This window comes from Neovison vison, chromosome 9 (genome assembly GCF_020171115.1).
Source record: "Neovison vison isolate M4711 chromosome 9, ASM_NN_V1, whole genome shotgun sequence".
Lineage (NCBI taxonomy): Eukaryota > Metazoa > Chordata > Mammalia > Carnivora > Mustelidae > Neogale > Neogale vison.
Window position 1 is genome coordinate 89,088,882 of NC_058099.1, and position 27,653 is coordinate 89,116,534.

Below are 27,653 nucleotides of genomic sequence, written 5' to 3' on the forward strand. Positions count from 1 at the left end.
TCAGCTTCTCTTAGACTCATTGGTAGTGAACTTCTGCCTGAAGAATTCTTTTTTTTTATACTTTTTTTTTAAAAAAGATTTTATTTATTTATTTGACAGAGACCACAAGTAGGCAGAGAGGCAGGCAGAGAGAGGAAGGGAAGCAGGCTTCCTGCCGAGCAGAGAGCTCAGGACGCTGGGATTATGACCTGAGCCAAAGGCAGAAGCTTTAACCCACTGAGCCACCTGCATGAAGGATTCTTGAAAATATTAATATGCTCTTTCAGACTCAGCTCATTCTAGCTACACCCTTGCAAATCAGAAAACTGATTTCTTTGACATTATTGCCTCTTGGTTGTTTTGAAAGACACATTAGTATAAGGTTAAGAGCTTGAACTCTAGCACCCTGGGTTTGAGTCCTGGTTTTCTCCTCTACTAGCTAATGAACAATTCTAGGCCTCCGCTTTTCTCATGTGTATGATAGAGACCATGGGAGCTACTGAGATTTGTCATGTTAAAGGTGTTAGATGAGTAATATATGTGAGAGGTTTAGAACAGTGCCTGGCAGTCAGGACGGTGAGTTAAATTAAAAAAAAAAATTATTCTAACCATAATATTTGAAAGCCTATTATATATATATATTTAAGGATTTTATTCATTTGACAGAGAGCAGGAGAGCATAAGCAGGCGGAGCAGCAGGCAGAGGGAGAGAGAGAAGCAGTTTCCCGCTGAGCAGGGATCCCAATGTGGGACTCGATCCTAGGGCCCTGAGAACATGACCCAAGCCGAAGGCAGATGACCTAACCGACTGAGCCACCCAGGTGTCCCTGAATGCCTGTGTTTTTAAACAAAATGTGAGGACTCAAAGAAATTCTTAAAAACAGTATTCAGTTGCGTGAGTTGGAAGACCTAATTGGCTTTACTTAATGATTCGGAAATCAAGCAGCATCTCATGTTAGCAGAAAGAAAGGGGCTCCAAAGAGCTGTCAACAATGGAAGGCAGAGGGGGGCAGAAAAAGAAGTTTCTAGCGAAGAGTGGGTTGTTTCAGGTGCAGTCACCTTCCTTTGGGGGAAGGCAGGGGTCTGTCAGGCTGATGATCTTACTAGGGCCGACCAGGTAATTCCAGACTGGTCGAAGGTTACATTCCTGAGGGAGCCTGAAACCGCCGTTAGGTTGGGTGTCAAGTCTTGGTTTGGTGATGTGGCCTTAGCACATTTTGGGCCTGTTGCCTCTTTTTTTATCCAGAGAATGTAGACTTTAGGTGTCCTGTCTAAATGAATTCCTTGTCTGTGGCTAAGGGATAACGCAGGTAGAATTGCTTAAGTTGCTTCACCAAAAGATAAACCTAGTGGGGACATCGAACACCGAAACGGGAAAGCTTGTCTGTGGGAACATGTTGGGGCCAACGTGTGGTCTTCCTAGCATGCGTGGACTTTAACTTCAGTGTGAGGAGCTTAGAGTCCTGGTACTCTAGAAGTTTGATCTCTTGCTTCCGTGTCTTACCAGGTTTATGTTTAAGATCTAAAATCCACGGCCCTCCTGGTACCAGCTGCGCCGCAGTCCCTGGGGTGGAGAGCCCAGGAATCGACATTTTTATCAAACAGCACTGGGGACTCGCAGGCCTTTGGAGAGTGGCTGTCAACCAAGGAGCTCATTCAGATCCCTTTGGGGGCATGAAGAAGATGGGGGTGCTTGGGTCCTGACTTTGTTGTTTGGGGTACAGCACAGGGCGGTGATGTTAGTGGGTGACTCTGATGTGCAGGCAGGGGCAAGAAGCAGTGACATTAGAGGACAGTTCGTGGTTCTATCAGGTGTGTGAGCTGACCTGGTATTTTCAAAGAGTCGTTGAAGTGGTTACCAGGCGCTGGGGGGGAAGGGAGGAGCGGGGAATTCTTGCATCATGGCTACCGAGTTCTCTTGGGGATGGTGGAAATGTCCTGGAGATGGTTGGTGGGGACGGTTGTGCAAAACTGTGAAGGAACTAAAGGCCACCAGACTGCGCACTTTACAATGGTTGAAGTGATGAGTTTTATGTGACGTGATTTGATCATCATAAAAAACACTTAATAAAGCCATTACTGGGGTGCCTGGGGGGTGTTGGTCCATTGAGCTGCCAACTCAGCTTGGCTCAGGTCATGATCTCAGAGTCCTGGGATCGAGACCCCCTTCAGGCTCTGCACTCAGCAGGCTCGGCTTGAGGAATCTCTCCCTCTCCCTCCCCCTGCTTGATTGCGCACACTCTCTCAAATACATAAATCTTTTTTTTTTTTTAAAGATTTTATTTATTTATTTGACAGAGATCACAAGTAAGCAGAGAGGCGGGCAAGGGGGAGCAGGCTCCCTACTGAGCAGAGAGCTGGACGCAGGGCTCAATCCCAGGAGACTGGGATCAGGAGCAGAAGGCAGAGGCTTAACCCACTGAGCCACTGAGGCACCCCTCAAATAATTAACTCTTAAAAAAAAAAAAAAAAGCCATTACAACTCTCACCTGTCTGGACCTTAATTTTTTTTTTCTTTTCGCAGCGACAGTGTATCATGCATGCCACTGATTCCAGGGGACACTCCCCTGCTTTCCTGCAACCTCAGAATGGAAGCAGCCATCGCTCGTCTGGCTACGTTCCAGGGAAGGTTGTGCCCCTGCGGCCCCCTCCTCCTCCAAAGAGCCAAGCTTCAGCCAAACTGACCTCCATCAGACAGGAAGCCCGGGCCACCTTTGCTTTCTCCACCGAAGAGCAGCAAGCCCAGAGAGAAAGCCGAAAGCAGAAGAGGCACAAAAATACTTTCATTTGCTTTGCTATCACTAGTTTCTCATTTTTTGTTGCACTTGCGGTCATTCTAGGGATCTCCTCGAAATACGCTCCAGATGGTAAGAGTGCACGTATGCACGTCGTGGGCACGCATGTGTACAGAGCACGTGTTCTAGGAGAAGAACGGGGGAGGAAAATGGGAGGATAGAATTAAAAAGAAAAACTCGCGTTATCTTTTTTTTTTTTTTTTTAAGATTTTATTTATTTATTTGAGAGAGAGAGACAGTGAGAGAGAGCATGAGCGAGGAGAAGGTCAGAGAGCGAAGCAGACTCCCCATGGAGCTGGGAGCCTGATGTGGGACTCGATCCCCGGACTCCAGGATCACGCCCTGAGCCGAAGGCAGTCGTCCAACCAACTGAGCCACCCAGGCGTCCCTTTTTTTTTTTTTTAAACTCGCATTATCTTGACTTGGCTCTAGCTAATTCATATATAGAGAAATGGAGACATCACTTATTAAAGCAATTGTTAAAGGAACCCATTGGAAATGATACAGTTGAAGGATTGCTTTTCCTTTCCATTTTGCTGCTTTGTCCCAGTGCTCAAGATGTTCTTGGAGCATTTTTTTGTAAAATGTTCATTTCAGGAGTCTTTAGTGAATTCTTGCAGGAGCGCAATTTCATCCTTTGTGTTAGGTATGATTTTCTTTTCTTTCTTTCTTTCTTTTTTTTTTTTTAGAGAGAGAGAGAAATCACAAGTAGGCAGAGAGGCAGGCAGAGAGAGAGAGGGGAGGAAGCAGGCTCCCTGCGGAGCAGAGAGCCCAACTCGGGGCTCGATCCCAGGACCCTGGGATCATGACCCGAGCTGAAGGCAGAGGCTTTAACCCACTGAGCCACCCAGGCACCCCGGTATGATTTTCTGACTGCTGGGAATTTTAGCGATAAAAATGACTGAATATAGGGGCACCTGGCTCAGTCCATAGTGTGTGTGACTCTTATGTCCTGGTTGTGAGTTCGAGCCCCATGTTGGGTGTGGAGCCTACTTAAAATAAAAGTTTTTTAAAAATACAGTAAAAAAATTACGAAATGTAGTGACAAAGCTACATTTGATTTTTAAAAATTTTTATTTATTTATTTTTATAGATTATTTGAGAGGGGAAGAACATGAGTGTGAGTAGGGGAAAGGGGCAGAGGGAGAGGGAGAAGCAGACTCTCCACTAAGCAGGGAGCCCGATGCAGGACTGGATCCCAGGATCTGGAGTCATGACCTTAGCAGAAGGCAGATGCTTAACTGACTGAGCTACCCAGGCGCCCGATTTTTTTTTTTTTTTAACGAGGGTAAGTGCTAAGGTATCTCTTCCGTTGCTTGAAATCAGCTGGGGAATCATTCTAAAAGAGAAGCTTCAAGTATTTTGAGGAAACAATTTATATCTTGGAAGGAAAGATCCATTTATCCGTTACATTTGTTTTTGTTACATTTGTTATATCTGTTACATTTTGTTACATCTATTATATCTATTATTTGTTACATTTGTTACATCTGATACATTTGTCTAAAAGTCACTTACTACTTCATAGTTAAATATCATGTAGGCAGGTTTTCATTTCTTAAATGGCCTTTGCTTTGCAAGTTGGTAATATAGCAATAGTTCGAATGGTTTTGAAGAAATTCATTGTCAGTCAGCCTCAATACAGTGTCATGGCTAAGGTATCAGGATAGAGTCCTATCCACCGGTCTGAAAATCAGAGGGCTCAGGGCTGTCGAAGGAGAGGCAGACCATAACACCCTGGACTGGGCATCATTTTTGTCTGCATTTTTTTTCTTTTACTCTGTACAACAGATTTTTGTCAAATTAGATGTCTCCTTAAATGGATATAACATCTGAGAAGCATGTTATCATTTGTAAGACTTACAAATACTATTTTATTTAGTTTCCATGGGTGCTTTTGGGGTTTTATAGACTTTAAAGTCTATAAAGTGACTTGTGTCCATGCTTCTAGACATTGTGGTCATGCTTCTAAGGGAATAGACCTGAAGAGAGAGAGATGTTCGTACCAATGTCTTTGTTGACCAGGCCAAACACAGGATAATTTTGTCCCATTGCTTTCTATTGGCTCCTGGCATTGATTTTTCTCTTCCCTTTTCTCCAGCAAAATAACCAAGTTCACTGCTATTGATTCATTCTTCCCAAGTCATCTGCAGTAAAGAGATGCCAGATCTGGGGGGGGAAAGATCAGAGCTGAAATCTGTGCCTTTAATTGATGTTTTCATTTTCCCATCTAAGACAGTGATTCACTGATGTGGTTCCTTTGAGTCAACATTCTTTAGTTTCACATTTGGGCTGTATACATGTAGAACTTCGGTGGAAATATGTGGTGTGCTGACATCGTTGAGGGTCAGCCTCGCTGTGGTTATTGCTGTTATATAATCTTGATAATGAACCCTCAGCTCAACAGTGGGCAGCCGGGAAGGTGGGGGCTCTGGAGCTATTTGACGGTGCTCTCTGCAGACCTTGTGTTTTCTCACTAAGTGTGTTTTACAGGAAGGCAATAGACTGGAGTTTTTGGTAATGTTTCCTAAGGAAGCACGCTTTCCTGGGAAAGAATTAAAAGCAAGAGGAATTGGGGCACCCAGGCAGCTCAGTCAATTAAGTGTCTAACTCTTGATTTCCGCTCAGGTCATGATCTTAGAGTTGTGAGATCGAGCCCTGCATGGGGCTCTGTACTGGGCTTGGAGCCTGCTTAAGATTGTCTCTCTTCTTCTTTAAAAAAACAACAAAGGGGGGGCGCCTGGGTGGCTCAGTGGGTTGGGCCGCTGCCTTCGGCTCAGGTCATGATCTCAGGGTCCTGGGATTGAGTCCCGCATCGGGCTCTCTGCTCAGAAGGGAGCCTGCTTCCCTCTCTCTCTCTCTCTCTCTCTGCCTGCCTCTCCATCTACTTGTAATTTCTCTCTGTCAAATAAATAAATAAAATCTTTAAAAACAACAACAACAAAGGGGCACCTGGGTGGCTCAGTGGGTTAAGCCTCTGCCTTCGGCTCTGGTCATGATCCCAGGGTCTGGGATCGAGCCCCGAATCAGGCTCTCTGCTCCGTGGGGAGCCTGCTTCCCTCTCTCTCTCTGCCTGTCTCTCTGCATACTTGTGATCTGTGTCTGTCAAATAGATAAATAAAATCTTTAAAAAAAAAAAACAACAAAAAACACACAAAACAACAACAACAAAACAAAAACCAAGAGAAATTATATAACCATTTGGTAGGCTCTCCATGTCAGAATACTGGATTTCCTTCTCAGTAGCTGGGTATAGAGAGCTTGTTACATGAGGCTACATTTGCTTGTGATGTAACATCACGGAGAGTTCCAGCTCCATGTTTTATGGGAAGGGAGGGAGGTTGAAGAGAAGTGTAAGTAATCCTTAGTGTTAAGTCAGAACACATTCAAGAGATTTCTTGTTTCTTCAGTGGAAAGAAACATTTAAGGATTATTTCTCGTCTCATTGTGATGATCCTTGACTTACCTGAATTAAATATCGGTGATTATGAAACTGCTTTGGGAAAAATTCGATGAGATAATTGCCAAGGACTTCACCAGGGAGGCTGATTTTAACTGCAGAGGTTACTGTCCCCTCAGAGAAAGCACAAGCTTAGGGCAACAGGAGTGCTTAGAAATGAGATGTTTGCATTAATGGTTATATAATTCAAAATGAGGAGTCATAATTTCCTTTATAGAAAAATTAATATCTTTGTGTTGCACTCAGCCTCTCCACTTTTTCTCCTCTGATTTCCCAACATGTACCTTCCACCTTCTTATGATTCCCAAGCACACCCTGCCTGTCCTTACCTTAGCTGAGTTTAAATATGGGTGGCACCCACCTTCCCCTTCTAACTGAGCTACCAATGAACTTGGGTAGCGAGGGGTACTTGCATCTCTCATCTTCATGCTCCCCCCCCCCTTTTCTTTTTTCCAAAGAGGGAACGGGGGAAGGGGGAGAGGGAGAGGGAGAGAGTAAGAGAGAGAGAATCTTAAGCCATGGAACTTGCACAGGGCTCGATCTCAGGGCCCTGAGATTATGACCTGAGCCTAAATCAAGAGTCAGATGTTTAACTTGCTGAGCTACGCGGGCACCCCATGCTCCTCTTATTTAAGGACTGTGCATCCTTTGAGGGTCTAGGTCTAATGTCCTGTTAAACCTGCCTCAGGTGCTCCCGCCCACTCCTCCTTTGTCTGAGCTCATTTGCACATCACCCGACTACCACATTTTTTTTTTTAAAGATTTTATTTATTTATTTGACAGAGACAGATCACAAGTAGGCAGAGAGGCAGGCAGAGAGAGAGAGGAGGAAGCAGGCTCCCTGCTGAGCAGAGAGCCCGATGCGGGACTCGATCCCAGGACCCTGAGATCATGACCTGAGCCGAAGGCAGCGGCTTAACCCACTGAGCCACCCAGGCGCCCCCGACTACCACATTTTAATTTTCCTACCTGCTGGCTTTTCTCCAAAGCTAGAGTATAAGCTCCGCAGCCTGTGAGTTCCTTTTGTGCTTTATAAATTCTACAGTATCTAGGACAAAGTGAGCAAATGGATCCTCCGTAAATACTTGGGTCACAAATTGTTCCAAACCAGTGTGGTTCCTGCCCCGCCCCCCCTGTACCCCCGTATATAGCAGCAACTAAAGGTCTCATGCATTGTTTTTTTAAGGTCTCATGCATTAAACAGCTGTGGCAATGCAGAATACTTTCATGTTGCCATCATCATCTGTTCAAGGGGCACGTTCTCATTCTAGTAAAGGAACACAACACGTCCAGCAAATCTCATTTCTTAAGGGGGAACTTGAGTATCACTCAACTTGCTGAGTAATCTTGGATTTGACTTCTCTGATCTGTAGTTTCCTCATGTCTGAAAATGAGAAGTCATGCCTTTGGCCGTTTGCTTCTTGCAGTTTCATGGGGAAAGCGTGCACGTCTGCAGATAGCTGGTATTTATCAGCTGTGGTCTGTGGAACGAGAGGGGGGCTTCTGTTGCCTACTTTATGATTCACTGTGCACAGGAAGGAACCTGGGAAGACCGGACATACCTAGAACTACTTAGTAGTTCCCTTTTTTTTTTTTTTTTTAAAAGATTTATTTATTTATTTGACAGAGATCACAAGTAGGCAGAGAGGCAGGCAGAGATAGAGAGAGGGGGAAGTAGGCTCCCTGCTGAGCAGAGAGCGTGATGCGGGGCTCCATCCCAGGACCCTGGGATCATGACCTGAGCCAAAGGAAGAGTCTTTAACCCATTGAGCCGCCCAGGCACCCCATAAATTTTGTTTTCTAAAACCGCTTTCTAGTGTGGATCCAGAGACAATTCACAGTTTTGCCTCTTGCTGTCAATTTATTTCCAGAGTAGACGATTCAGGGGAACTCCGTGTTTACCTTGTGGAGTCTGACCCGGACTAGATGGTGGCAACTTGGTTTCGGAGAGCAACCTTTTTTATGTGTTGAAGTAAAGGATTGGATATATCTGCTGGGTGGAATGGGATGGGATTTGCATCCTGCTGGCAGGAACTTACAATGAGTCCGTCACCTGCAGATTGCAGTCAGTGACGGTAGCACTTGGATGTGGCTAAAGAAATTCTTGCATTTTGTTGCACTGATGGATGCTGGTGTTGCATTTTTTAAATAGAGAATTGCCCAGATCAAAATCCACGTCTCAGGAACTGGGATCCAGGACAAGATTCTGCAGAGCACGTTGTTATCAAGGAGGGGGATATGTTCCGTCTGACCTCGGATGCCACCGTGAATTCTGTAGTCATTCAGGATGGAGGTGAGGAATGGTCACTGCCTATGGGGGTGGCAAGGTTGCTCGTTCCTGTGGGGGGGGGGGCTTTGATATTCTGTATGTAGAAAGCTATTCTTAGCCTTTAGAATGTGGTGATGGTCTATCCATGGGGCATGAGATGTTCCTTAGGTAGCACCGTAGAATTCAAGAGCTAAAATTCCCTTAAACCATTCAATTCAAGACCTCTGATTGATAGGGAAGGAAACCGTTTCAGAAGGTGCTCTCTTGTAGCTCGATCTTTCTCACAGCTACGGAGAGTGATGAGGGAATTGACATGGGTTAACATACGTAACAATAGTTTGTAGGCTCCTAGATATTATTCTTTTTTTTAAGATTTTATTTATTTATTTGACAGACAGAGATCACAAGTAGGCAGAGAGGCAGGCAGAGAGAGAGGAGGAAGCAGGCTCCCTGCTGAGCAGAGAGCCCGATGCAGGGCTCGATCCCAGGACTCTGGGATCACGGCCTGAGCCGAAGGCAGAGGCTTTAACCCACTGAGCCACCCAGGCGCCCCCGGCCCCCAGATACTTTTCTAAAAAAAAAAAATTATTCTTAAAGTGAATGGATTGAAATTCATGCCCCTTGGCATTTCTGGCATGTTGAGACATGAACTCTTCATTTCTACCTTCACTATTTTGAAAACAGGCTTTATTTCCCAAGTAACCTCTTAACAATTTTTTTTCCCCAACTTAACTGCAGGAGGGTCTTTTCTTCCCCACCCCCATCAAGGTAAACTCTCTCTGTATCCTGGAGAGGTGATTCAGGAGTTGGCTGATACTTGTTTTGTTCCTTGCAGGATTGCTTGTATTTGGGGATGATAAGGATGGATCCAGAAATATTACTTTGAGGACTCGTTACATCCTGATCAAGGATGGTGGGGCGCTTCATATTGGAGCAGAAAAATGCCGCTATAAGTCCAAAGCGACCATTGCCTTGTATGGCAAGTCAGATGAAGGTGAAAGTATGCCAATATTTGGCAAAAAATTTATTGGTGTGGAAGCTGGTGGGACACTGGAGATACACGGGGCCCAGAAGGTGTCATGGACGTTGTTGGCGAGAACTCTGCCTTCCTCAGGCTTGACCTTTGGGTCCTACGCCTTTGAAAAGGACTTTTCTAGGGGCCTCAACGTGAGGATCATTGACCAGGACACGGCCAAAATTTTGGAAAGTGCCAGGTTTGATACCCACGAATACCACAATGAGAGTAGACGGCTGCAGGAGTTTCTGAGAGTACAGGATCCAGGCCGGATCGTCGCCATAGCCGTGGGGGATTCCGCTGCCAAGAGCCTCTTACAAGGAACCATACAAATGATCCAGGACCGGCTGGGCAGTAAGCTGATCCAAGGGCTGGGCTACAGGTGGGCAGACCTTTAACCTTCCTCCCCAGAGCCATGTTAGAGCCTGTGTCTGTGTGTCGGGGGCTGCAGAAAGGGACAGAGCACACCATAGCCTGGCTTCGGGTGGCAGGATGGCCACTCTCACTTTGAAACACGGGCCTGGGGGGCAGAGGGTGCTGGTTCCAAGACGCTCTTCTCTTGGCATCGGTTGGCCAAGCACTTTGTGAAGCAGAACAGCAGGTTTTGGAAAGTGAAGGACAGCCCTGGGCTGCTGAGAAACAGCCAGGCAGCCCCGGGGCAGTTTACTTCCCTCTTTCGACCTTGGGCAAACCACCTTGGGCAAACCGTCTGAAACGCAGGTTACTTGATTCTGCGAGAAGGTGTAGAAGTTCCCCCAGGAAAGCCTGGGGGCGGGGCACTCCTTGCCTTCTGTGGAGCCCTCCGCCTGCTGATTTGCACCTGCCTGTGGCATTGGTGCTGGTCCCTGGAGCCTCGGCCCAGGCGGAGGAAGGCAGGGACTGGAGGGCTGGTACCTTCCCGCACACAGTAGGAGTCATTGTGGGCTTACGGGACTTCTTGGCGCTCCGCGTCTAGCGCACCAGGATTTCCCAATCCAGCTCTGAGGCTGGGGGAAGTCGCTGGCTCAACATGTAATTCAGAAAAGAGAAGTTTTAAATCTGCTTACTGTTCTTCCTAAAGCAGGGGAGTGAGTCTGCTGTGATAAGGAAGAGGACTTGAAAACTCACATATGGAAAGGCTCTAGTTATTTTTTCCTTGGATGGTTGGTGGATCTAGTTGTTAGTTTCCTTTCGTTGATTGTTGGAATGGAGCAGTAGCTGTGGAAATTCTAGAGAAGGTGAAGCAGACAAAATTAATGAAAAAAAGGGTCTCTAATGGTTCTTAAAATGCCTTTTCTTCACCGTGGGGATTTTGAGGAGGTGCTGAGTGCGGGTACCCCTGGGTGCTGAGATGAAAGAGCCCTTGTTTAATCCGGTGGATAAACACACCTCAGTAGACAGGAGTGTGCAGTGAGACCCTCGCTTCTAGTCTGTAATGGGAGTGCAAATAGTGGGAGCTATCAAATCGACCTGGGGAACCTGTGGAGGCTTCCCAAAGGTGAGAAACCTGGGGGGAGTCTAGAAGCATGCTCTGTGGGCAGATGAAGATGGAAAGCTTTCTAGACGGGGAGTAGCAGGTGCCAAACCTTGGAGGTGGGTTCTTAAAAAATTAGGATTAAATGTAAGACAAACACAGAAAACTGCTAAAAATAAGAAGGCAGGTTATTTTTTTTTTGAAATTTTATTTATTTATTTGACAGATAGAGATCACAAGTAGACAGAGAGGCAGGCAGAGAGATAGAGAAGGAAGCAGGCTCCCCCCTGAGCAGAGAGCCCGATGCAGCGCTCAATCTCAGAACCCTGGGATCATGGCCCGAGTCGAAGGCAGAGGCTTTAACCCACTGAGCCACCCAGGTGCCCCAAGAATGCAGATTTTAATGACTTAATCACAACATGATTCCTGGATAGCCACTATGCAGATCAAAGCATTGATCATTGCCCATGGCCCAGAGGCCCCCTGGCTGTCCCCTCTGTTTCACTGATCCCTCCCTCGGCTCACCAAAGATAACCACTCACTGGAATTTGTGGATAACGTGAAAGTTTAGGTTTGTCTATTTCTGGACTTCATATAAATGTGAGCAGACAATATACCCCATTTTGTATCTGGCTTCTTTGTTCAACTCTGTTAACTGAGGATTGCGTACTTTGGTTCGTGTGGTGCTGGTTGGTTTCCATTGCTGTTCATTTTCTGTTGTAGGAGTCTACCCCCGTGTATTCACTGCTAGGCATTTCTTTTTTTTTTTTTCTTTTAAACGATTTTATTTATTTATTTGACAGACAGAGATCACAAGTAGGCAGAGAGGCAGGCAGAGAGAGAGAGAGAGAGGAGGAAGCAGGCTTCCCGCTGAGGAGAGAGCCCGATGCGGGGCTCAATCCCAGGACCCTGGGATCATGACCTGAGCCGAAGGCAGAGGCTTTAACCCTCTGAGCCACCCAGGCGCCCCACTGCTAGGCATTTCTAACAGTTCAGACCTCAGTTGTAAAAAGGGCTGGGTGGCTCAGTCATTAAGCGTCTGCCTTGGGCTCAGGTCATAACCCCAGGGTCCTGGGATGGAGCCCCACGTCAGGCTCTCTGCTCAGCAGGAGGCCTGCTTCTCACTCCTCTTGCCACCTCCCTCCCCCTCCGCTTGTGTTCTGTCTCTCGCTGTCTCTTCTCTCTGTCAGATAAATAAATAAAAAGTCCTAAAAAAGTAAATAAAAAGGGTTTCTCCAAATGTTCTTTTATCCATCTTCTAAAACCCATGTATCCATACTTCTGTAATTTATAGACCTAGGCGTAGAAACACGATCTTTTCAAAGTTAGATACCTACTTCGTTTCATTATCCAGTAATGCCAGGATGACAGCTTTTGTCTCTTTATTCCATTATTCTTCTGGGTTTGTGTGATCATTAGCTATGAATATGTTGTTTGACATTTTTGGGTTCCTGGTTTCTGAATTCCCTTTCAAATAGTGCTGCTGATTTGACAGAGGAATTTGAGTTGTGATCCTTTGCCAGTGTGCCAATGTTCCATTGCTTTGACATTATCTCCAATGTACACAAACACACGCCTTTGAAGATACTGTTCTGGTGCCACGAAATTTTCCTCAAGTGGAGGAGGGAAGTAGGAGTGTTTTGGAGATAATGTCAGGAGAACAGAATATTGTTTTAGAGTTGCTGAGGCAGCTTTGGTAAATAAAGGAAGCCTCTGATATTTCTTCTCCTTTCTTCTCACATAGGAGATAATGAATTGAAACATTTGGCATTTGATTCTTTGTACTGTACCAAGGAATATAAATAGAGCTGTAAAGCATGGTCAGCTGAGAGTAGCTAATCCACGCAGGGGCAGGTGTGGAATTTATAAGGATACAGGCATGCTTTGGTTAACTTTTATCTGTGACTATCCAGCCATCTGTCTGGCATAGATCTCTCTCTCTCTCTCACACACACACACACACACACACACACACACACACACATGCACCCCATCCCTCTAGACTAGGAAATTGACATTTTTCCTTCCGGGTTTTAAACCAGGAATCTTAAGGCAGATTTTTTTTTTTTTTTGGGCTTTTTGTCTTTGTTCTTTTTTTATTTTGGTCACAAGTTTGAGCAAGTCCCTGGGATGTTTATTACAAAAATGAAATGAAATTAAAGGGCATTTGCAAACACAGTTGCTGTCAACTAATAGATATATGGCATGTAAAATTTTAAATCTCTCGGATAGTGATTACATGATTTTGATTTAAGATTATTAAGAAACCAGTAACCCAGTGGTTTTCAGCTGTGCACTCCTGAGATTTTTTAAAAATCGCATGCCCAAGGCCCCCGTAGAGATTTCTACAGAAGAATCTCTGATGGGTAGGACCCCCAGGTGTTCGATGCACAATCGGGTCTGATCACTACTGCTCTAACCTCTGACCTGTAACTCAGGGGTTCTCAGTGTGGTCCGCAGACCAGTAGCATCAGCATCACAGGGGGGCAGGGGGAGGGGCCTGTTAGCAATGTGCCTGCTTTGTCCCCACCTCAGGCAGTCAGCGGGCGGGGCCAGGGAGTCTGATCTGACAAGCCCTCCACGTGTTCTGATGCACACTCAAGTGTGAGAACCACTCTCTGACTCAGTGGGTTCTCAAGTGTGGCTGCACATTCACATCGTCTGGGGAACTTTGAAAACCTACCCATGCCTGCCCCACCTGCAGAGAGGATGATGGCGTCCGTCCGGGCTGGGTCTGAGTGTGGGTGGCTTCCTCAAGCTCGTTCTGTTAAGTCGTTCTATCACGCAGCCGGCTTGAGAACACTGCCGAGACTTCAAAAGAGAGTGGGCAGTACTCACTTTATTTTTATTAATTTTTCTTTTCTCCTTATTATTTTTTAATTTTTTTTAAGGATTTTATTTGACAGACAGAGATTATTTATTTGACAGAGACTACAAGGAGGCAGAGAGGCAGACAGAGGGAGAGGAGGAAGCAGGCTCCCTGTTGAGCAGAGAGCCCGATGCGGGACTCGATCCCAGGACCCTGAGATCATGACCTGAGCCGAAGGCAGAGGCTTTAATCCACTGAGCCACCCAGGCACCCTCTTTTCTCTTTAAAAGTTTTGTTTAGATTTCCAGTTAGTTAATATACAGTGTAGTATTAGTTTCAGGTGTACAATATAGAGATTGAACACCTGCATGCAGTACCCAGCGTTCATCGCCACAGGCGCATTCCTTAATCCCTATCACATGTTTCATCCATTCCCCTCGCTGCCCCCCCACAAGCCCACCTCCCCTCTGGTAGTTAAGAGTCTCTATTGTTCACTGTAGTTAAGAGTCTCTTCTGGTTTGCTTCCCCCCCCCTCTCTCTTTTAACCCCCCTTCCCCTATGTTCATCTGTTTTGTTTCCTAATTTCCACATTTGAGTGAAATCATACGGTATTTGTCTTTTTCCCTGACTGACTTATTTCACTTAGCATGATGAACTCTAGTTCCATCCATGTCTTTGCCAATGGCAAGATTCCATTTTTTAAAAAATTTTATTTATTTATTTGACAGAGATCACAAGTAGGCAGAGAGGTAGACAGAAAGAGAGAGAGGGGGAAGCAGGCTCCCTGCTGAGCAGAGAGCCTGATGCGGGGCTCAATCCCAGGACCCTGGGATCACGACCTGAGCTGAAGGCAGAGGCTTTAACCCACTGAGCCACCCAGGCGCCCCTCCATTCTTTTTTTTAACGACTGAGTAATATTCCTGTGTGTGTCTGTCTGTCTTTGTGTCTGTGTATACACATCACCTCTTCTTTATCCATTCATCAGTCAATGGATTCTGGGCTCTTTCCATATTTGGCTATTGTAGATAACGCTGCTATAAATATCAGGGTGCGTGCCATACTCATTTTAAAAGAAGGGAAATAAATGGGTTTGTGGCCGGAATGACAGGTGAATAATAGGGGTGTGTATAGGGGAAGGAAGACAGTAATTCATTTTATCCCAGCCTTCGGTGTTCCACCTGTTACAAGGCCAGACAAACAAGGATTTAAAAAAAAATCTAGATGCATTTCCTTCTGGGATGTCTGTTACTTCAGGCAAGATTTGGACTTGCAGCCACATGTTAAAAGAGATAGAGGGTTTGATAAAAATGAAATTCAAGCGCTACGCAGCACCTGACGTAACATCTGTGTCAAGGATCTGTGTCGGGACCATGACAAATAAGGCACATGCTCTTTTCCCCTCCAGGCAAGCGTGGGCTTTGGTTGGGGTCATCGATGGAGGAAGTACTTCTTGCAACGAGTCCGTGAGAAACTATGAAAACCATAGTAGTGGAGGCAAGGCTCTTGCCCAAAGAGAATTTTATACTGTGGATGGTCAGAAGTTCGCCGTGACAGCTTACAGTGAGTGGATTGAAGGTAAGCAAGAATGGTTTAGACTCTTCTAAGACATTGGTAAGTATTGTGAAAGGCTGGTTTCTTTAGGTGGAATTGTATCCAAGGGACAGTCTGATTAGGTTTCTCAACTGGTTGAAGATGCAACCTATCGTTTCCCACTCTAGTCCATCCTTTTGACTCAAAGAGTTCTTGCTGGTCCCTCCCAGATGGCCTTTGTTCTTGATTCTCGAGTCATAAAGTGTGGTTAACTATTAGAGACGGATTTGTTTCCTGGATTTGATACCACTGGAACCAGTCTGGACGTGACAGGGTGAGCTGCCTTCGGTTATGACCTGAGACGGTGAATATGCTTTTGTACTTTGAATCTTTTCCTTATGCAGACATGTAGCAAATAGTACCTTTGCACACATGCTATATAAACAACACTCATTTTCTTAGCAATTTTTCCTTGATCCATTAGAAGATCCTTGATCTTCTAAACGAGTTGGAAAACACAGGAACATACAAAGTAAAAATTAAGTTCTAACCCTATCGTTAAGAGAGAATTATTTTTGTGCAAATAATCTAGCTATTTTTCTCTTGTATATGGTTTTTCTCCCCTATTGTCCATTTTGTTTTAACCTGTTTTCCTCGCTTGAAATAACATTTTATACAGTTAGCTTAGGTCTTTAACATTTTCTTCTGCATAATTTTTATTCTCATTCACCTTTCAGAAGAACCATAATTAGTTCAAATAATGCCTGGCACTGGGTGTTCAGGGCACCTCTGACTTGTTTCTTTAAGGATGTTTCCTCTCCTGCTTTGCTGCCAGGTTTCTTGGCTCAAGTTATGGATTAGCAGGCTCCTGTCTGTGCTTGCCCACTACCTTTCTTTTGCAAGCAAAAATTATCCCCAAATTATTGTGAAACGAGTAATCGAGAGGTGCCTTGTTATCCAGAAAGGTTGATTTTAGGGCTTATACCTCAGTTTTCAGCAGCAGGGAGCCAGTATGCTTACTAAGATGGATTTCTGGAGACAGAGAACCCCCCTCTTTCACTTCCTATGTGATGGTGGGCACGTGACTTGAACTTCCTAGCTCTCAGTTTCCTCATCTGAAAAATGGGCACAGTCAGAGAAATAGAGCTGCTGTGGGTGTCTGAGGGGAAGAATATGAAGTTTTTCATACATGTGCCTAGGAAGCACTTGGTGTTAGCTATTTTAATGAGGATCCAAACATGACTTGGGTTGTAATGGTGCATTTTGTACCCTTGTAATTAAACAGAGAAAGTCTTTTGCTTTAAAATAAGCAGGTAAATAGAGTTCCCTGTATGTAATAGAGACTTTCACATGTTCCTTCTAAACAGCCTTCTGGATTTGGGCCAAGGAGATGGTACCTACTACGTACAAGGAAGCTCAGCTTTTTGCCTCCAAAACCACTGTTCTACCCCGTCATGGTTGCCCCTGGCAAAAAGCGGATGGGAAATATTTCTTAGCAAGAATTTGGTCCCGCATGAAGAGCTTAGTGGAAGGGCTTCCAGTAAGAGTTCATGCAGAGGATAATTACTGACAAACCTCAAATCAACATTTCCTCTGTGGAAAATTTTGTTTTTATTTCCACAGTAGCAGTGACTACTCATTTCTGGAAGAGGGTCTGTTTAGCTGTCGTAGGATATTGGGTCCCGTGTTCTCAATGACTCTTCTTTTCTGGAAGAGGTAGAAAAATCTCTCCAGGAAGCAAGGGAGGGGGTGAGCTTATTTCCTTTCATATTTCCAATTCGCTAGTGTTAATGGGAGGAAATCTTAGGCAGGATTTTCTTCTGATGCTAGGAAAAAGTGAGGCATTAGTGAATAACACACATCTTCCCAGTCTAACCTTATGACTTCTTTAAACAGCAACAAATCCTCATGGTCTTTGAAGTTGAACCTGATGTATCGAGCAACCCTCTTCTTTAAAAAGCAGTTTTAAAAAACATATTATATGGGAGCACCTGGGTGGCTCAGTGGGTTAAGCCGCTGCCTTCGGCTCAGGTCATGATCTCAGGGTTCTGGGATCGAGTCCCGCATCGGGCTCTCTGCTCAGCAGGCAGCCTGCTTCCTCCTCTCTCTCTCTCTGCCTGCCTCTGTGTCTACTTGTGATCTCTCTCTGTCAAATAAATGAATAAAATCTTTTAAAAAAAATTATATGAAAAAAATTGTTTCTTATTTATTTATTTATTTATAAAGATTTTACCCATTCATTTGACAGATAGAGACACAGCAGCAGAGGGAACACAAGCAGAGGGAGTGGGAGAAGCCTGCTGCCTGCTGAGCGGGGAGCCCGATGTAGGACTGGAACCTGATGCAGGGCTCAATCCCAGGACCTTGGAATAATGACTTGAGCTGAAGGCAGACACTTAACGACTGAGCCACCAGGCACATAACTAAGTGGGGTGCCTGGTGGCTCAGTCATTATATATATATATATATATATATATATATAATTTGTGTGTGTGTGTGAAATCTGAAAATTTGGGCAGCGATTATCCTTGCTCCTGAGGTTCTTGCTCATCTTTGTGCTTATTCTGCCCATTCTGATTCTTGGGCAGGCAAAATAATAAAGAAGTTAGGAGACTGGGCTCTGGAGTTCAGTTAGCATTTAGTTTTGGGGTCTACCATTTTCCAGCTGTTCTTCAAACTCCCTGACTTCTGGTTTTTTCGTCCCTAGTGTGCATAGCAGTTTCTTTCTCTCCCTGTTGTTGTTGTTGTTTTAATTTTTTTTTAAAGTCTTTTTTAAAAATTTTTTTTAAAGATTTTATTTATTTATTTGTCAGGGATAGAGGGAGAGAGAGTGAGCACAGGCAGACAGAGTGACAGGCAGAGGAAGAGGGAGAAGCAGGCTCCCCGCTGAGCAAGGAGCCCGATGTGGGACTCGATCCCAGGATGCTGGGATCATGACCTGAGCTGAAGGCAGCTGCTTAACCAACTGAGCCACCCAGGTGTCCCTCTCCCAGTTGTTTTGATGAAAGCCATTTATTTATTAAATCTATTTGTTTATTTTTTAAGACTTTATTTGAAAGAAAGCATAAGTTGGGGGGTGGGAAGAGCAGAGGGAGAGGGAGAAGCAGACTCCCCGCTGAGCAGGGAGCCCGATGAGGGACTTGGTCCCAGGACCCTGGGATCATGACCTGAGCTGAAGGCAGACACTTAACTGACCACCCAGGCGCCCTGAAAAGTTAATTTATTATGCATATAAAGTCCCAGCAACTATTAGCTGTTGTTATTGGAGTCATTACTGTTAATAGTATTATTTGGACCAAATCCCATCATAGTATCTGGGTAAAAGAAATACATAACAAGAAAGCTACTTTACTTTTTTTTTTTTTAAATACTTGTCTTTTGGTCCTTTGTGAAAACAAACACCTGGTAGGTTGACATCTCAAGGAATAGAATCTGTGACTTGCTCAGGTTTTCTCGGGAGAGTGGGCTCAGGACTGTCAAGGTGTCTGTAGTATTCCTTGTGTCTTGCCCGAATTTCCCTCTTTCTGAGTTCCCTAACTTGAGTCAGTGTGTTTCTTCACTCCTGCCATGGACCCTTAGGGTCGGTATCTTAAAGGCACCCCAGAAGAGTGTGCCAGTTAATTGGAAGGATGGTTGTAAGTACAGATACAAGGAAACAGACAGCTTTGAGATGCGGTGCTTTCCTTTCTCCACTGACGTTATGACATGGCTTGTATCTGTTGCATATACATTTGCATTAAGTCAGCTTTTGGTTTGTGACAGATTCTATCATGGGTATTTTAGAAGCAGGAAACGCTGCTACACTTGGTTGCATGTGAAAGAGTAAGTGAAGGAAATGTTGGATCAACTTTTCAGTTTTGGCCAGCTAGTGGGGAACCGACTTCGAGTTTCGAAAGAATGCATTGGGAGAGATCAGAGATTAGTCCCTGGATCACATAGACAGCAGAGTTGACATTATCACAGGGAAGGAGGGGAGTTGGACAGGGACACTATCTTGCGGCCTCTGGGTGACACTGTAGATCCTAGTGGGAATGCTGGTCTCTTCAGTGGACATCTGTGAGTTTGCATGATGAAACAGAGGAGCAGATATACAGGTGGACGTACTCTGCTGCCTTCATGAATGTACCCTCCAAGGAAGTGAGCTATTCTCCCCTTGGACAGGTGTGAATAATACCAGAAGGAACAGTAGAATGAGAATACTGGAGAAGGAGGTTGCTTCCAGCAAGGATGTCGGGGAATTCCTTAAAGATGTGCCTGGTCTTGGGGCACCTGGCTGGCCCAGTTGGTAGAGCATGTGGCTCTTGATCCTAGGGTTGTGCGTTCGAACTCCACCTTTATAAGATGGGGTAGTATCTTGGTTGGTGTATTAAGAGTGGAAGGACATTGTAGCTAAGGAACAAAGCATGAACAAAGGCCCAGGGACAAGAGATTGCCTAAGCAAATTTGTACTCTTAAGATTAATGTATGTTCTCTCTCTCATCCTGTGTCTGGATCACATTGAAACACTGATTATTGGGGCGCCTGGGTAGCTCAGTGGATTAAGCCTCTGCCTTCGGCTCAGGTCATGATCTCAGGTTCCTGGAATCAAGCCCCGCATCAGGCTCTCTGCTCAGCAGGGAGCCTGCTTCCCCCTCTCTCTCTGCCTCTCTGCCTACTTGTGGTCTCTGTCTGTCAAATAAATAAATAAAATCTTTAAAAAAAAAAAAAAAGGAAACACTGAGTATTGACTACAGACGTATTCCGTGTTTGGCAGCGTCTCCTATTGTGTGATATGTTCTTACTACATTTTAGGACTGCTAGGAAGCCTTATTAGATAGTTTTAGCACTGAGTGCAAGTACAGAGAGAGATTTGGGGATCAGAAAGAGTAGTTGGACATTTCCTGTCCCGTCATGGTTCGGGGAACATGGGGTGCTCTACCCTGGAGGTCAGGCTGTCCATTTCCATCTTCTTATCAGTGTCTGCAGAATGACAGGCACACGGTTAGTGCTGGTAAAAATGTACTGACTCGTGTCTAACTCAGCTTTTGATTTGTGAGTCAATGAGGAGGCGGAAATGCCTACTAACACATCATTTTCTTTCTTACTTTTCGGTTTAGGTGTTTCTCTTTCAGGTTTCCGGGTGGAGGTTGTGGATGGAGTGAAGCTTCACCTGCTGGACGACGTTAGTAGTTGGAAACCTGGAGACCAGATCGTGGTCGCAAGCACAGACTATTCTATGTACCAGGCAGAGGAGTTCACTCTCCTCCCCTGCCCTGAGTGCAACCGCTTCCAGGTCAAAGTCAAAGGTACTGGACTGCTCAGAATGTTTCTTGGCATTTGATTCCTGTAGCATCCCCCTTCCCGCCACCCCAGCCCAAAGCCCGGGCCCTCCTCATCGCCACCACCACCATTGTCATCTGGATATTAAAGATCTTAGCAGTGGGGTGCTTTGAACACCAGATCCCAGGGGTTGTTCACTAAGAGTATTTAGGGAGCAATAGTGTTGTTGTTAATGATGTGTAGCAGGCAAATCTGGGTCTTTTGTACTGATCTTTGTTTATTTTTATTTATTTATTTATTTATTTTAGATTTTATTTATTTATTTGACAGAGAGAGATCGCGAGTAGGCAGAGAGGCAGGCAGAGAGAGAGAGAGGAGGAATCAGGCTCCCCGCTGAGCAGAGAGCCGGATGTGGGGCTCGATCCCAGGACCCTGAGATCCTGACCCGAGCCGAAGGCAGCGGCTTAACCCACTGAGCCACCCAGGCGCCCCTGTACTGATCTTTGTTTAAAACAAACAAACAAAAAAAGATGCAGCTACACGGATTGATTCCCCCCTCCCAAGATCCTATCCAACGTCTTTTCATTTTTTTTTTTTTTTTAAGATTTTATTTATTTGACAGAGAGAGATCACAAGTAGGCAGAGGCAGGCAGAGACAGAGGAAGGGAAGCAGGCTCCCTGCCGAGCAGAGAGCCTGATGCAGGGCTTCATCCCAGGACCCTGGGATCATGACCTGAGCTGAAAGAAGAGGCTTTAACCCACTGAGCCACTCAGGCGCCCCTCTTTTCATTTTTTACTATCAAATAATAATCCAATTATCTACTGATTCATACTTAAATAGAAGTCTTTTTTCTTCTTAATTAAAGAAAATCTCATTGTTTTTGAGTACCTAACTTACTTGGCAAAAAAGCCAGATCTAATATTTAAAATAGAACTGGAGGGACGCCTGGGTGGCGCAGTTGGTTGGACGACTGCCTTTGGCTCAGGGCGTGATCCTGGAGTCCCGGGATCGAGTCCCACATCAGGCTCCCAGCTCCATGGGGAGTCTGCTTCGCTCTCTGACCTTCTCCTCACTCATGCTCTCTCTCACTGTCTCTCTCTCAAATAAATAAATAAAATCTTTAAAATAAAATAAAATAAAATAAAATAAAATAAAATAGAACTGGAAAGGTATTTTCATAGACTACATTTTTTTAATCGTAAGCTTGAGTTCTTTGAAGGAAAGCAGTATGCAGTGAGCCCCGTACTGTAAGCTGTGTTTAGGAAGAACAGCTGACTTCTACCAGGTACTTATCCTGAGACTGTAATAGGCAAAGCTCGTTTATGTGTTGCTTCACTTGTGGACGTTACGACATTGTCTCCCTTCCTTCTGTACTCAAGATTATATATACATTCGTGGTATATAAAACCAAAGAGTTTATGGTAACTATTTAATAAGCACACAGTTATGGGTAATTTAGAGCTCTAAGTAGTTCAAGGCAAAGAGTTTTTGCTTTAAAAAAAAAAATAGGACAACTGGCTCCCTTGGCACTTTCTGTGCTTTATTCAGTGTTGTACTTTTCCTTCTTGATGATAGAGAGCAGAAGCAGAAAACAAAACCCCCCAAAAAACCATGTTACTATCTGGCATTAATTTTGTTTGGAAATTCCCACTCTTGTTAACAAGTCTACCTGATAATGAATCTCCCATGATCCCAGCTGCTTGATTTATTTGTGTTTTTCCTTCCCGACTTTATGTGATAAAAACGTCAGAAAAAGCTCATTATGAAAGTGTTTCTAGACTTCCAGAAAGGTGGAAATTTAGAAGAATGCGTGCTCATATTAAAATAAGAAGTAGGAAAGACGGCCATGTTTGTAATGTTCATGTTTCCATGCATATTACTTTATTTATTTATTTATTTTTTATTACTTTAGTTTTGAAGTGAAAGCAAAAATAACTCGATACCCCTTTATCAATATCTGCAAAACCATTCCTTTTTGTGGATTTGCTGTGCATTTGGTTCTTCATGTGCCCTCAGGGGATTAGAACAAGAGCGTTTGGAAGGAACCTGAGAGAGCAAGATAGAGAGAGAAAGAGAGGGAGGGTACTTAGGTACATTCCAGAATATTGGTGCCATTCAGGAGAGGGTTAAGCACCCTGTCTGTATTTGGTTTTGAGATTGAGTAAATGGTTAGAGGAAATAATCTTTTAAGTTAATAATAAATAGTCTTTTAAATTAATAATAAATAATCTTAAAGAAATAATCTCAAATAAATAATAATGATTCTGATTATAAAATAATCTTAATTAAATAATATTAATTAATAATAAATAATCCTTAACATTGCTTCCTTATATTCCGTGATGCTGAGGTATTACGGAACGGCAGCACACTATCTATTTGGATAATGTCTTGGAGTTGCACAATAAAGAGAACTATCTTTTCGATACGTTTCATGTGTTCTTTGCTAAAAATATTTTTTGTCTCTTGCCCATGTGAACCAGAAGCCCCTCAGTTCCTGCACATGGGTGAGATCACCGACGGTGTAGACATGAGAGCAGAGGTTGGAATTCTCACCCGGAACGTTGTCATCCGAGGAGAAGTGGAAGACTCATGCTATGCTGGGAACCAGTGCCGGTTCTTTGACTATGATACATATGGGGGGCATGTCATGGTAGGCAAAAAGATATGATGAGTTCCTTGGTTGTTAAATACTTTCAAGGTGTTTTTAAAGATTTTTTAAAATTTATATATTTATGAGCGAGAGAGAAAGGATGGACGGGAGGGAGAATGAGCAGGGCGGGGAGGGGCAGAGGGAGAGGGAGAAGCAGGCTCCCCGATGAGCAGGAAGCCTGATGTGGGGCTCGATCCCAGGACCTCCAGGATCATGACCTGAGCCAAATGCAGATGCTTAACCCACTGAGCCACCCAGGAGCTCCCAAATTTGCGGTGGGATCTATATAAATATGAAAAAGAAATCCTATTTTATTTTTCTACTCAGTAACAATGAAGAGATTTTGCAAAATTAAAAGAGAAAATTCTGTCTTCATTTAGTTGACCTTGACCTGTAGTTAAACCATTTTGTCTCATGCATGCAGTCTCTGAAAGGATCGAATGATTCTTCTTAGAATATTTTTTGTACGCAGATTTTTATTCTATAAAGGAATCGAGCACTTGCTGTGTGGTAAGCCTTGCCCTGCATACTATCTGCTGTGACTTCTGGGCTTCATTTTGGGCTGCCTGTGTTTTCAAAACAGTAGGTTATGGTTGTTAACATTTCTGTTACACTGTTTACTGAAATTGTGGTCAGTGTTATTCCTTTGTTGTTAGTAGTATGAATAAAAATCCGGTGTTTAAAAATAGAATGCTGAAATTGTGAATCACAGAGAAATACTTAAAAAGAACTGAAGTAAATAATATTATGTGGGAAGATTAACAAATAACTATTTATCAAACTGTGATGGTATTTACAGAAATGAAAGAATGAGACGAGACTAGAGATGACCAAAATATTTGAACAAATCAAAACACATTACTTATATAGAAATCATTTCTGTAGCTTTCCTGGTTGCATTTCCTTTTATTCCTAAGTAGAGGCTATTTTTATGGCTCTTTAAAGTATTCACTTATGTTAAGAAGCTTTTGCTGGGGCACCTGATTGGCTCAGTCAGTAGAGCATGTGACTGTTGATCTCAGGGTCGTGCGTGAGTTTGAGTCCCACACTGGGTATAGGGATTACTTAGAAGAAGAAAAAAAAAAAGAAGCAAAAAAGAAGCATTTGCTAAATTAGGAACTGGAGATCCGGGAAAGCAGGGTGCCAAAGGGAGGGGGGGAATATATATATCTATTTATATATAGATATATATTTTTTTAATAGATTTTATTTATTTATTTGACAGAGAGAGAGAGAGAGATCGCAAGCAGGCAGAGAGGCAGGCAGAGAGAGAGGAAGGGAAGCAGGCTCCCTGCTGAGCAGAGAGCTCGATGTGGGTCCCAATCCCAGGATCCTGAGCTCATGACCTGAGCTGAAGGCAGAGGCTTAACCCACTGAGCCACCCAGGTGCCCCCCCCCCAAATATTTTAATACGCACTCACCTTTAGACATTTTCTATTAGAGCCATTTTTTTTTTTTTTTTTTGCTACTTGAATATTCCAAAGTGTATCGCTTTGATTTCGGTTCTCTTGTCTTACAGATAAGAAAGAATTTCACATCCGTCCATCTTTCTTACGTGGAATTGAAACACATGGGTCAGCAGCAGCTGGGGCGGTATCCTGTTCACTTCCACCTGTGTGGCGACGTGGATTACAAGGGGGGGTACAGACACGCGACCTTTGTGGACGGCTTATCTATTCATCACAGCTTCTCCCGGTGCATTACTGTGCACGGGACAAATGGTCTGCTGGTACGTAGCGCTCACTCCGCTGACGCATAGGACCTCTCCTTCACTGTCGCAACCTCTCCCTCTGATTAAGTTCGCTCTTGTAGCGCCTGCCTTCCTCTGTCCTCCTCTCACTGAGAATTCTGGTGTTTTCCTCTATCAGGAGATCAGTAACAGCGGGCATTTGGCTTTGCCCCTCCAGTTAAGATGAAAACTTCTCTTTGCATCTGTAGTGAGTGCGCTGCGTAGATGTCACTTGTCACTTGTCACAGTGTCACTTGTCACTTAACCCTCAGTTGATCTTGTTATCGATGACATTGCACACTTGTGTTTCTACAGATTAAAGACACAATCGGATTTGACACGCTGGGTCATTGTTTCTTTTTGGAAGACGGTGTGGAACAGAGAAATACTTTGTTCCACAATCTGGGCCTCCTCACCAAACCCGGCACCCTCCTCCCCACCGATAGGAATAACTCCATGTGTACCACCGTGCGAGACAAGGTGTTTGGAAATTATGTGCCTGTGCCCGCCACGGACTGCATGTGAGTGACGGGAAGAGAGAGAGAGACTCGTGTGTGATGCTCAAGGCCTTTAACTTTGTGGGGGATGGGGGGGGAGATGTTTCGGGGGAAGTTTTCTAGTAGGCAGGATTTTTCCGTGACTAGTGTTGAAGTCATTCTAAAAAAATGCCTTGCAGGGCCGTTTCAACTTTCTGGATCTCTCATCCCAACAATAACCTGATTAGTAATGCAGCTGCGGGCTCACAGGTAAGTAATGTTAAATGCTTTGTGGTTGTGTGGTCTTTGTGTTGAGAAGTGTTCTGGTTTGTGGGGTTGTGACGTCATGGGGGACAGTCTAGCTCGGGCACGGTGCTGTGTTCTGGTGCTGTTCGTTTCGCTGAAAGCAGGGTATGGTTGAGAGGCTCCTTTTGTTCCTTCTGCATCATTCCTGCCAGTTAGTACCTCTGGGTGTGGTAAGACGGATGCCAGATGGAGGAAAAGAGTTGGGCTGATGGTTGGGGTTATCGGACCTTCCAGGTGCATTTTCGCCGGGTCATGTGCCGTCTTTCTGGCTTCTCATATTCAAGTTGAGCATGGCTGAATGCCTGATCATTTCAGTTTTTAATTTTAATGAATGAGGAAAGCCTTAGCTTTTCTCTATGGGAATGGATTATTCCGTAGAATCTTATGGCAGCAGTCATTCTGGTCAAGGTGGACATTCTTTGTTTAAGTGCAGGGATCATACACACTTAGGGGCTTCATCTCCTTGGTAAAGCAGCTAAACTCTGTGCCTTCAATTAACTGTGTGCCTTGAATCATTTCAGAGACATGCAGACACATAAGAATAACTTAAGAGAATCAATAAGCCATTTGGGGATGGCAGAAATGTCTCTTGGAGAAACTTGGGAGAGATTTACATTTATAATTGAGTGTGATTTGAAACTGTTAATTTATAATGGAAACGTGAGTCTTGAAGACATTATTCTATTACGGTTATGTCCATGCTGCGCACTGTAGTACAGAAATAGGAGCTTTACAGCAATACCTGCATATTCATATTTATATATATAAATAATAATATATATGATATAAATATAATATTTATATGATAAAAATATATACACATATTTATATATATTATATACACACATTTGTGTATGTCTATTATATACACATGCTTATATACATTTATAAAAATATTAAATATTTTATATATATATATATATATTCTATTAAATTTTTAAAAGGAAAGAGATTACATAGCATTATTTCCAGGACTGAGTAAGAGATTAGGGGAAGGGAGTATTTCTTCCAGATAACGAGAATATGGGCATCTCTGGGTGATGGTGGTATTCACTTCTGTGATTTTCCTTAAAAACATAAAACATAAAATTCTTACTTCCCAGGGCAGAGGCCTGGACATTGAATCATTTCAGGTTTCCGTCCATTCATTTTTTGTCACATGTTTGCTGAACATCTATCAGATTTGTGCCAAGAGTTTCTAATTAGAGGATAGGTTTTGGGGCCAAGATGGCCACAGGCTTGATACACAGCCTCAGCCTGGCTGGGATCATCTTCTGATTTGTGTTACATTTCAAATGAACGGAGCAAAGGTTCTTTTCAGCTTGTTTCAGAAGTCGTGGGGTGAAGATGAAAGCAAATTGCAAATGGTTCATGAGACAATGTAAGGGGAGGTTGCCACAAGCCCTTCCTGGAGCTCATGGGAGACATGAAGAAAGCCCATCTCTCATTTCCCATCTTATATTTGTCCTTTTTCCTTTTCATTCTGTGAGTTCTTTCTTTTCTTTCTAGAAAAACCATTCCAGTAAAACTCATGTTTTGGCAAGGATTTACCTCTCCAAATAAATCAAACTCTTTCTTCTTGTACGTTTCCACTGCCTTTTACAAAGCTCCCTTTACCTGTTTGGACCCCACAGTGTTGAACAGGAAATAGCTGCTACCCCCTGGATGCCCCCCACCCCCGCCAGCCCCCTCCCCAGACTCCATTGCGTCCTGGGGAGGGTTCGTGCCACCCTAAGCTTCTAGGGCTGTGGTGTGGAGCCTCCAGGTCGTCTTCTATGCTGTTTTGTGCCCCAAAGAGTAGAGGAAGCACAGACGTTTTTTCAGGGTAGTTAGTTTTATTAAGATCCATCTCTAAACCTTTATCATGGAAAAATGTTAAATACTGCTTTCATTTTGGTGGGTAAGTATATATGCTTTCC

At 44.1% G+C, this 27,653-nt stretch overlaps 1 protein-coding gene across 2 annotated transcripts in view; it reads left to right on the forward strand.

The window, feature by feature from the left end:
* CEMIP2 (cell migration inducing hyaluronidase 2) overlaps nucleotides 1-27,653 on the forward strand; it is an 86,629-nt gene that overhangs the window by 17,039 nt on the left and 41,937 nt on the right. For both annotated transcript variants that reach the window (XM_044265911.1, XM_044265910.1), the window contains exons 2-10: nucleotides 2,504-2,846; nucleotides 8,387-8,527; nucleotides 9,339-9,900; nucleotides 15,186-15,355; nucleotides 20,407-20,595; nucleotides 23,054-23,223; nucleotides 24,743-24,952; nucleotides 25,268-25,473; nucleotides 25,629-25,698. In XM_044265911.1, the coding sequence (XP_044121846.1) occupies nucleotides 2,516-2,846; nucleotides 8,387-8,527; nucleotides 9,339-9,900; nucleotides 15,186-15,355; nucleotides 20,407-20,595; nucleotides 23,054-23,223; nucleotides 24,743-24,952; nucleotides 25,268-25,473; nucleotides 25,629-25,698 (2,049 nt within the window). In that variant the 5' untranslated portion in view covers nucleotides 2,504-2,515. The remainder of the gene's footprint in view (nucleotides 1-2,503; nucleotides 2,847-8,386; nucleotides 8,528-9,338; nucleotides 9,901-15,185; nucleotides 15,356-20,406; nucleotides 20,596-23,053; nucleotides 23,224-24,742; nucleotides 24,953-25,267; nucleotides 25,474-25,628; nucleotides 25,699-27,653) is intronic.